The 11,359-nt window shown below is 48.5% G+C and overlaps 1 protein-coding gene across 1 annotated transcript; it reads right to left on the bottom strand.

Annotated features, from left to right (window-relative positions):
* Nucleotides 1-365: 365 nt before the first annotated feature.
* hipk1a (homeodomain interacting protein kinase 1a) lies at nt 366-9,810 on the bottom strand. The gene is given in 20 exon segments (XM_035521532.1): nt 366-545; nt 547-614; nt 617-754; nt 756-785; nt 787-864; nt 1,706-1,836; nt 1,923-2,110; nt 2,224-2,364; nt 2,616-2,771; nt 3,032-3,189; nt 4,365-4,483; nt 4,844-5,048; nt 5,167-5,329; nt 5,530-5,711; nt 5,996-6,082; nt 6,194-6,313; nt 7,004-7,127; nt 7,515-7,888; nt 8,166-8,899; nt 9,553-9,810. Coding segments are annotated over 19 exon segments (3,297 nt in total). The 5' UTR covers nt 8,898-8,899; nt 9,553-9,810; the 3' UTR covers nt 366-442.
* Between the last annotated feature and the right edge of the window lie 1,549 nt (nt 9,811-11,359).

The following is an 11,359-nucleotide window of genomic DNA, read 5'->3' as shown; positions in this document are numbered from 1 at the left end:
TTCCTCTGTAGTAATACAGTTCACTACTACAGTTGTAGAATTAGCTCCAATTAGCCCAGAATATCCCTTTAAATGAAACCAAGATTCAAAGTCAGAAGTTAAGATCCTATAGGAGTTAAATAAGAGCTTGATGTTGGATGTGAGATGTTTTCTGAACACATACTGCCAGTAAGTGCCAAAGAACCATTTTTTTATACAGTTACACCTCCCATTGAATTCAAAATACGACAATCAACTTGTTAAACACATTATTCACACATTGCATGAGAGATACATTTAAGTTTCCTAGGCTGTATGTAAAATAAACACCATTTAAAAACAAAAATGAATATTAAAAAGGCGTTAAAACAAAGAACAAGCCCAGAAACTACAATAATCAAGTTCAATAATCGAGCTGATGTTCAATGTCGGAATCCCTCCTGTCTGTCGTGTTCCTCTTCTCTCACAGGTAAGGGTACTGGTTGGCTTTTCCTCTGGCCGAGCGAGTAGGCCGCGGGCCGGTGTAGGGCTGGCCAGGGAGTTGCTGCTGCTGGTAGACGGCGGTAGGTCTGGCCCATCAGGCCCATGGCGCTGCTCTTTTGCAGCAGGCTCAGCGAGGCTGAGTAGGGGCCGGCGGGGCGCGCTGCCGCCCGGACGTGGAGGAGGAGGAGGAGGCCGCGGAATTGTGCATCTGGTCCCCCGCCTGAGAGACGGAGGCCAGGGCGGCCGATGCCGGGTACGGGTACAGGTCGGGGGCGGAGCTAAAGAGTGAGGCCCTCGTGCAGCCTGTACGAGTGGGTGGATCCCTGCCGGGGGGTAGGAGGGCTGGCGACGAAGGGAGCCGCTTCCTGACCTATCGTGGGATGACATCACAGACTGCGGGACCTGCGGGAGGAGCCAAGGCAAAAAAAATACATTAAAAAAATGGCACCAAGATATCGATAGGCGCATCAATATTCCCAGCACCCAGGTGAACTACTGCCTAACATGCGACTGTTGGAACGTTATAGGATGTGATTTATTTATTTATTTACTTTTTACAAATTTATAAGATGAGAACAACATTGTCTACTGACATACAACAATGTACAAAACAAGACAACACATAAGAATTTGAATTTTAAAGTGTGGAATACATACCGATCTTTTCTCAGCCCTACAAAAGACTTCATTAATCAGAAACACGTGCGTCCAAAAAATAACTAAGACGACCGTGAACGAAACTGAAGCCAAAAAACAAGCCTGCGGTCTGTTCACAGGTGCCATTAACTAATAAGCAAACCCGCTGGAGGGGAGCCGTATGCTGGACCTGCTGCTGGAGCCTGTGGCCTACGTCACCTGCAGACAGGCGGGCTTGCTTGCTGGCCCACTTAGCTCCCTTTAAACGCTGAAACTCATCGGGCCCTTAATGCACAAACGCTGGACTCAACACAGGCTGCGAGCGAATGCTGGCCAACACGCACAGCGTACCAGCAAATCAATCGACCGGCCAGGGTCAGTGCTTTAGGATGCTGGAGGCCCATCTACACCTTATGGCATACTCAAAATACCCACTTAACTGGAAAAGATTAAGTAAGTAAGAAATATAAGGTATAAAGTACACATGATGCTCACTGGAAAATGACAAAATGAGCATGATAAATAGAGCAGAATGAAGGGAAGATTTCTATGGCACAGACTGAAGCGTGTTAGTGTGGCTCTAGGAGCAGTTCTGCTGCGGCTCTACCTGGCTCAGGTTGAGAGGCTGAGACTTGGAGGACGCCGCTCTGGGATGCCGCTCAGCCCCACGCAGGGCTGCTCTGGCGGCGGGGACAGCCGAGCTCCTCTTCACCCGCCCCGAGGTCGTGCCGCTTTGCTCTGAAAGGTCAAAGCAAAAAAAAGATGATCAACAGTGACCTGACGACGGAGGTGGTGTTGGTGGTCCGGGTGGGCTGAGGACTCACCCGGTGGCATGCCCTCCCAGGGCGAGGCCTTCACCGAAGGCATGACCACGGCCAGTGACTTGGGCAGGTCGGCGGCACCCTCCACGAAAGTGGGCAGACGCTTGGGGCTGAGCGGGCTGCACGTAGACGAGTCCGAGTCCTGCACGGTCACGCAGCTGATGACGTTCGCCCGCTGGCTCACGCCGCAGCTGGGAGGTGGGGCCAAGGACGAGGAGGAAGGGTTAAACCACGAGATGTGCAACGGCAGGGAAACTGTTAGGAAGGATTTCATAACGGCCTTAAAAAGTCACGGCAAGGGCACCTGGTGGGCGGGACCTTGGCGTCATCCTCGTCCTCTGAGTCGCTGGGGATGGTGATGATGCTGACAGCTGGGCTGGGTGTGTCAGAGATGATGATGGGCTGTGACGGGTCGCCGATGCCTTGCATGGCGGAGGAAACAGGCCTGGGACAAAGGGGCACGTCAACACTCAACACACACCGCACACTCGAGTGAACACACAGCCTATCACCAAATTGTGATGCCAAAGAGCCATTCAGCACTTATTACAGTTGTACAGTTGTACCCACTAGGCAGACCCACATACTAGACCAGTGGGTCTCAGTTCCAGTTCTAGGGTACCCTTGCATTGAATTAGTGTTGAATTGTAGCCTGAACACTAACCAATAAAAAGTGCAATAAGAGGCAGGGAGTACCTAGCTCGACTCTCTGCGTGGCGACCTTTTGACCTCTTGATCCCGCCTTGCTGGGTCCGGCTACTGGCTGTGCCCATATTCAGGGCCTGAGAGGTCATGTGGCATCCCTGGGCAGACCCCTGCTGTGTGACATCACACTGGCTGCTATGGCGCCCCCTGATGGAGGACAGCTACGTTATACACAAGCGCCGCCACTGCTGGCACATGACTAGACCTGAACTCATTAGCACACAGCATAAGAACGACAGTCAGACCTGGCAGGCATTATAAATAATAGAACACTTATGCCACTGAGGGCTGGCAGTGTTAAGAAGATGAGTCCAGGGTTTGAAGATGTAGCAGGTTTTTCAACTAAAGAGAACAGAAGGTGTGTGTGTGTGTGTGTGTGTGTGAGTGAGAAAGAGACAGATGCTAACCTCCAGCTGGCGCTGGACTGGCCTGAGGCATCGGACAGCAGCGAGCCCACGGGGGAGTGAGTGACCACAGGCTGTCCGCTGCCATGGATGGCCATGCCTGGCATCTGCTGCCATGTGGACGGTATGAGGATCTGCTGTGTGCCCGCAGGCCAGCCCTGCTATACGCATGCACACACACACACACACACACACACACACACACACACACACACACACACACACACACACACACAGCAAAATGTACTCATTAGCCAAACCGTTCAAACGATGTCGAAAAATCTATTTTCCATCCGTCTTTCTTTCTGAACACCTGTAGTTATTCTATGTGAAGTAGGGGTCTGAGGGGACTGACGCATCGTGCAACATGGAGACAGACACTTGTATCAGTCTGGCTGCTCTGTGGCTGTTCTATAGTAAAAGTGTGTCCAGAAGCTGCAAACACAACCATGAAAGAGGCTGGAAGCAGCTGCACTGCCGTATGCACATGAACAGTGTTAACCTGGCCGTCGAGCAACTGAAATGCACAACGAACGGCCGTAAAGCTGTTAAACGTTGACGGAAAGGGATCTACGTCAACCACCACCAGAGAAAGACAAATGATATTCAAACAATGATAGTGGCCACTCTAGCTAGGAAACGACTCCAACGACTCCTAAAACACAACAAACTGGTTCATTAGACCATTGCAGGTGGGAAAACAGACCTAAAAGAGGATAAGATTCAAAGAAGATTCCAAGTGAGCACTCTTGCCCTGACGAAGGCCCAGCGCTGTGCTGTACTGCTGGGTACTCTGTGCTGGGGGGTTGAATGGGGTATGTTTGTGTGTTTGTGTGTGTGTGTGTGTGTGTGTGTGTGTGCGCTGAAGCAAAAGTGCAGGTTGGAGGAGCTAGAAGGCTTCAGTGGGGCCGGGGGGACAGGGTTGGGTGGGAAGTGGGGGCGCGGCTTGCAGGAGCCCTGGCATGGCTTTACCAGAATGGCTGCGCTTTGCCCAGGGGCACGGGGTACAGCGGGGCCACTCCTGCCCCACGAGGGAGCAGGGCAGCGACCGTCAGCGGTGTGCAGGAGCCGGAGGGGTGTGTGGAAGGGGGAGGGGTCAGAGGCATTATAACACACTGCAAAGGGAGAATCCACTCTACGGGAGGAGGAGGAGGAGTTGGAACGCTGCATACAGGGAGTAGAGAGAACTGAATGGATGGGGAAAAAAAATAAAAAAATCAATGCCAAAACACTGTTGTGTATTCCACACAATGTATGCCAACACACACACACACACACACACACACACACACACACACACACACACACACACACACACACACACACAGAGTCATACCTGCGTCAGCATGCCGGGCTGGATGTGCAGCGACTGGGTGGAGTGGTTCTGGGGGACCATGGGAACGGAGCTGTCCATCCTCACTGGGTAGCCTGAGTGTTTACTGGAAGGCTGAAGCCCTGTACAAGGTAAACAGTCCTAATCTGTTAATCGCACAACGGCATAGTCATTCCCACCAGCACCAAAAAGGCTGTTAAAGGCCGTTATTCAGTTCAACACGTGAAAAAACCGTCATACACATGCACTTCTCATTTATCATGAGGTCACAAACTCAGGTTGTCCCCATTCAAAAGGAGGAGACGACAGTAAAGTCTCAGCTATTCTGTCGCACGGGATTTAATGGGAACTCCTACTTATATCAAAAGCGATAAAGGTGCTATTTCTGTCGCTGTGTGCGGTTTTGTCCACTTAAGCCAGGGGAGTTGTAGTCTGCTAGGAGGGCTGCGTTCAGGGCCTGCGTTCAGGGCCTGCGGCCTCACCTTGTAAAGTCGGGGGACAGACGATGAGGGTCTGCTGAAAGGGTTCGGCCTGCGTGCAGAGCTGGGTGGGCCGGGCCTGCAATGGCACGCTCTGCGGGGTCAGGCCCGGGATGTTGATGGTGGCCTGCTGGTACAGACCCGGCTGGTAGTTGAGCAGAGGGACGCTGCTGCTCAGAGACAGGGACTGGCCACCAGAGGGCGTCATCTGCCGGGAACGATTATTTGACAGTTAAGCCCATGATGCCCTGAAACAAGGATGACTTTGATGTCGCTAGAAGTGGGTTTTTTTTGGGGGGGTGGGTGGCTTGTGCCGGTAGCCCCACCTGGCTGTGCTGGCCGAGCTGGCTGCTGAAGGTGACGGTGAGGTTGGCAGCCGTGCTGGCCCCGCCCCCAGACCCACCCCCGTTGGCAAACAGACTCTTGCTGCCATCGAAGCCTGCACACCGGCGCTTGCAGATCTCCATGTTCTGGAAGCAAGATTTCACACTGCAGAGAGAGAGAGAGAGAGAGAGAGAGAGAGAGAGAGAGAGAGAGAGAGAGAGAGAGAGAGAGAGACACGGGCAGGGGGCAAGTTACAGTACTAGCAGAGAAACTCTGATGCTATTTGGATTTCTAAATTAACACGGTGTTGCTTAAAATGTTTTTGAAACACTGACATGTAGATTGGAAGGCCTGGAGCAACTCACTGTGCACTGTGAGGGAAGTGGAGGAGGTGGGTCATGGTCAGAAACGGGTGGTTCAGGGTCTTCACTGGCGTGATCCTTTTGTCAGCGTCTAGCGTGAGCATCTTCTTCAGCAGGTCGATGAACTCCCGCCGGTCGGCCTTCTCTGCCAAGACGTCGGTGCCTTCCAGACTGGTCATATTGACCTGCGCGAGAGACCCATGGGTGAGTCATATTATTCACCAGCAGAGGGCACCGAAGCACGCAAGATGCAGCAAGTTTGCACTGCTCTGCCTTTCACAGATGCTGTTCTGCAGAGCGACTTACATGCGCTACTCATTATGACAGCACGAACACTCGACCTTTCAGCTAGCACCTTGCTCTACCTGCTCTATAACGTGAGCTGCGGGAGCCGTTTGTCATTTTCTTCAATTTCAGATTGCAACACTAAAGAAAAACGTATGGTTACGTGCACAAAATTCCAAATAACCTGCATCATGTCATCAAGGCAGTTGAAAATGTATTTCCGAGCTTCTTTGGACTTGACACCAAGCTCCGCCTCATGCTCCGAAGGCGTCTGGAAAAAGGAAAGAAAAAACAAACCATTCAGCTCCACCATTAAGTTACATGAAGTCATTAAGTTACGTCCCTTATGAAACAAACATTTGGCATTTGAAGACGGGCGAACCTTGAGTCTCCACAGGGGGTAGCTGGAGTCGGGGCCCCTGTGGAAAAAGCGGCTGGTCTTGGTCCCTGCACTTAGCAGGTACTCTGCTGGTAGGCCCTGTGTCTGGGAGATGTAACGGATCTGCAGAGACACCACACAACAAGAGGATTACAACTTTATTTTGCGTTCATCCTTCCATTTTCAAAGTGCACGTATATATAAAAAAAACCAATCCATAGAAACTCATTTATATCAATCCTAAAAATGAGCGAGCCAAGACAGCAGCTAAAAGGTCAAACCACACACGTCACTACAGCCACGAAACCACTACAGGTCTGCACCGCTGATGCTGTACGGGTTTCCTAAAAAGCCTTGCCCCAGAAAGTCCTGTGCGCTGAAAGCTCTGCATGGTGCCATCTTAAACTACTGCAGCCATGCAAGCCAGGATTTCTTCCCAGTGCCAGCGGTGTTGCTAGGACTATTGCAAAGAGATATATTAGATTACCAATTAAAACCAGCAAATAAATCTCAGTTATAAAGGGCCCCTAAATCAGTCACATCACATTTGATTAATTGTTTTGTAAATTCACAAAAAAATTCAATCTCTTCATTGCTAGCCATTATGGACTCCTTAACAAGCTGCATAGTTAGAAGTAGAACAGCCAATTGCTGTTAGTAACACTACGTCACTCTTCTCAAAAATAAGATTTATGTCTTCGTTACGCAGTGAGAAGTCTGAAAAGAAAGTGGAAAAACAGACGGTAAAATCAGACCAAGATTGGACAGAAGAGTGAAAAAGACAAGGCACAGCGCAAAGGACCGTGTGCTTACCTGATCATATTCAGAGGCTCCGGGATACAGGGGCCAGCCCAGGAACAGCTCGGCAATGACGCAGCCCAGGGACCACATATCGATGGCCTCACAGAATGGGAGACCCAGGATGATCTCAGGTGCTCTGGACCAAAAACACATGAAATCATTAAATCAGCCTCGGCTGATTCTGTAGTTTGTGGTGATTCAGAGGATATCGCTTTAACACAAAGATTGCTGAATTCATTAATGAAAATTTAAAAGGTTTAAATAGCATTTTGTTGATAAGTTCAGGGTTTTTTTTGTTCCTAGACAAAACTTTACATTACACATCCACTATTCTAGTGTAACATGGAACCATGTGAAAAAAACACACTGACACTACAATGATGTTCTGCTTAGGCTTATTTTAGGCTTTTATTGTGTAGCAGGGTCATCACAACTGTCCACAACATGCAGCTCTACTCTCAAGCACACCAGAGTGCAACGAGTGCGTACTTATTTCTAACACGCCTCAGCACGTGTCCCTCACCGGTAGTATCTGGACTGCAGGTAAGTGGAGCACACGGCCTTGGAGACGTGGCTAGCCGAGCCGAAGTCGATGACCTTGACGCGGTACGGCTGCCTGACGGGGTCCACCAGCATGATGTTCTCGGGCTTGAGGTCGGCATGGATCAGGCCCAGGCTCTTCAGTTTCATGAGCGCCGTGGCGACCTGTTGCAGCACAGGCCGGATGCATTTCAGCAGCAGTGGGCTGAACTTGCTGTGCTTGAGGAAGTCGTAGAGGTTCTGCTCCAGCATCTCGAACACCAGGCACGTGTGGTTCTTGTGCTGGAAGCACTCGTACGAGCGCACGAAGTTGAACTCGTCTGCATTCTCCGTGCTCAGCCGGCTCAGGATGCTCACCTGAGGAGGAGCAAAGGAGGGAAGATGGAATACGCGTTAAGACGTATGTGTTACCTGAACTAGTTCCTACTGATGCCTTGAAAATTAGAACTAGTGTGCTGATATCAAATACAAGTATTTTTGTGCTACCCTGGCTGTATACAAATTCCACAGTGCGAGTTAGCACATTTAAAACCAACAGATCATATGTTGTAAAAACTGAAACAAACAATGACAGAATCAGGGCTACATCTGATTCTAGGCCATATCAAAAGCTCAATTAAAGCAGGCACAACACCTCGATTTGGCCTTGTCGAGCATAGGACGGATGATTTTTCAGGATCTTGATGGCAACTATTTCATTGGTTCCCCGCTTCCAGCACTTGGCGACCTGGCCAAATGTTCCACGGCCAAGGAACTCCAGAACCTCGTAGCTGTTGGAGATGGAGCAGAGGATCTCATGCTGCACCAGCTGGTAGTCGCCCTCGCTATGGGAGTTGCTGCTCTTGGCGGTTGAGGCGGAGTGTGCAATGGACTGAGCGGCAGAGGTAGTTGCCCCTCCCCTGGCCACGCGCTTGGACAACCCAGGGGCGGAGAGCTCTTCCAGGATCTGTACACTATCACTGCTGTCTGCCTCTTCTCTCTTCCTCTTCAGGCTGCCCCGCTTCTGATAGGTGTCAGCATGCCGCGAGGCCGATGCCTCATCTTCACCCCGCCGGCTGGATGAGGACGAAGAAGAGGAAGACGACGATGAAGGTCCCGGGATGCTGCCAGAGCTATCAGCAGCGCGGACCACTGTCTGCTCGCCCGAGCCTCCAGTGGGGGAAAAGACCAGGCCAGGTGAGCCATAGGTCGAGTTAAACCCTGAATCCGAAGGCCAGGGTGTTCCTGCCCGAATCCGGGGGCCAGGGCTCCGCAGGTAGTAGCTGCTCTCGCCCCACGCAGGATTCTCTAATTTGACCTTCTTGGAGCGGGAGATCCCACTGGACGAAACTGAAGGAGAAGAGAATGCCTGGAGCTGCGATGCCATTCCTTTAGGGAAAGATGAAAACAGGATTAATAACCAAATGAGAGGGACTGTTTGTTCTTTGAGGCTGAATGTGATGTGCCATAACAACCATCAATTACTATAAAGGTGTCCAAGCTGAAATTCAACTTAATTACAATAGCTAGCCAGCAGCCAAGATAAAAGGTCACATGTCACACAATTTTAAGCTTCCCTTTATACGAAAGAACTGCAGTATTTTAAATTTGCCACATCGTTGGCGGACAGGTACCTAGCTAATTATCCTAGCTAGTTCACACTTCATTCTCCCCCAAATGATCCCATTATCGACAGGTATCCGTGCTTAGACATGAAGACAGTTCAGCGACCGAGGACTGACACGCAGCTGTCACAGCTCTTTTAGAGCAATCCGATACCATCGTAGTTAGCATCAACCCACAACGCAGAAATCTACCCTAGCATTAGCGAGCCAATGCTAGATAATAACGTTAATTGCAGCTACAGCAAATAGTTGGCAGTTACACAGCTATTAGCTAACTAACGTACTACATCGCCATGAAAATTGGAGTCTTTTGTTACCGAAAGAGATATGCATAAGTAATGTGTGAACTAGCTAAGTTAACCATCTCAAATAGACAGCTTGTCTGTTAGCTAACCTTGCTAGAGAGCCCAATGTTACCTGAGTCGTTGAATTCAAGTCCGACTTGACACTTTAGCCTTTCCCGTTAGGCCTCATCGTCTTTTTAAACAAAATTCGCATACTACTCATAAAATCCATATAGAGTAACTTTTATGGATGATCTGCCCAGTGAAGCTGCATTATTTCTGTTATAATACGGACACGGCAGCATTATTAAAGAAATAAAGAAAGCTGGGCTTAGACGAAGTGAAATATGTAGCTAGCTAGCAGACAGCTGTGGTGCCCAACAGTGTCCATAGTAACTCAACTAGCCACAAATGGGGGGTGGGGTGGGGTGGGGGGTCCTCACAGGTCTTTCTGGAAAGGCAGCTTCGTAGTCATTAGTGTAGTTAGTTGTGTCGTGCATGTTATCCTTCAGAATGTTTTCTTAATCTGTTTATTGCAACTGTCAACACATACGAATGATTAGTAATTAATGTAAACTGTTATGCAGCGAATTAAAGATACTATATTTTCCTGTTTCCCCAGAAATAATCCAAACTGCAGTGTCTGCTTGTTTATGATGAAGCACGCTTAAGTGGGTATAGTTTTTGTGGATTCCACATATACATTAAAAGGAAAATGTTGCCCAATCATGTCAGAAATAGCAAAACAAAAAAAACACAGGCTCCGAGTTACTGAAAGAGAAGTACGCGATGAGGTCCTGGTAGAGCATAGGCACAGGTTGGTCATACGTGTTTATGAGGAGTTTAATTTAAGCAAAATCCTCATCACACACCCAAGAAGCCAAAGCCTGCAAAATCCCCAAGTAGCAAGACTGCATCAAGTTAGCACTGGCTGAAGCAAAAATAGTGCTGTGTCCTGCTCTGTGGCTCATCCACTCTACCAGTCTCTTAGTATTGGACTTAGTGTGGTTAATTAATCTTTGACTGTGCTAACGTATTGTGCTATTTAAAGATTTTGCAGTTACTTATATTTTGTCAATATAAGCGACATGCCCTCAGTCTGAAGACTGCACTGATAAATATGTAAGAATATACCTAGATGGACATAGTCCTTATGTTTAATTGCAGTCACTATATTGTGGCCATAATTATCATATTTATTTACATTTTATATTGTTTTGCATGAAAAAAATCCACTAAATCGTCAGTGATATTTACAAGGAAAGAATTAAGTAATTTATAGATATCAAAATACAGATTTCCTCGATGTCCTAACTGACATTCAAAAAGAAATGGACATGAGAAGACAGTGTAGGAGTTCAAATTTGAATGGGCTTGAAATGTAGGCTGAAGTGCTCTTCTGCAGCTGAGCAGCTCATTTTCTGCTGAGCATCTTCACAGCCCTTACAAGGAGAGCATGAAAATGATGGAGGGGACAAGAAAAATCAGAATAATGCTTTAAGGACTGGACACATTTACAGCTTCTCACACCAAACAAAGTACTCCAAGGTAAAAAGTTCATCAAAGTAAAACATGTTTCATCCATCTTTCTGTGAACTGATATTTTAATGACTGACAGACAAAACTTCTAAGACACGGCTTGGGTTGTTTTGGTGTTCTTTTTCTGTCTGGCATTCAGATTTCTTGAGCATCCATGTTGCAGTTCCCCATTAGGAACATGTTCCAGCCTCCTCCGTGCAAGCTGGAGCACTGGATCCACTCTTTAAATGTGCCTTTTTAAGGTGACGGCTTATAAATCATCTCTGGTATCCTTTTTTTTGTTAGCTTTTTAATCAGCCAAGTCTGTAATTTTCCAGATTTATGTCCATCACTACAACAGATGCAGTGGCCAAGTCCACCGGAAGTTGGTAACAACTTCAAAATCATTTACAGCAGCTTCA

This window comes from Electrophorus electricus, chromosome 22 (assembly GCF_013358815.1).
Source record: "Electrophorus electricus isolate fEleEle1 chromosome 22, fEleEle1.pri, whole genome shotgun sequence".
NCBI lineage: Eukaryota > Metazoa > Chordata > Actinopteri > Gymnotiformes > Gymnotidae > Electrophorus > Electrophorus electricus.
The sequence above is the reverse complement of the archived record's forward strand: the minus strand, read 5'-3'. Positions and strand labels throughout refer to the sequence as shown.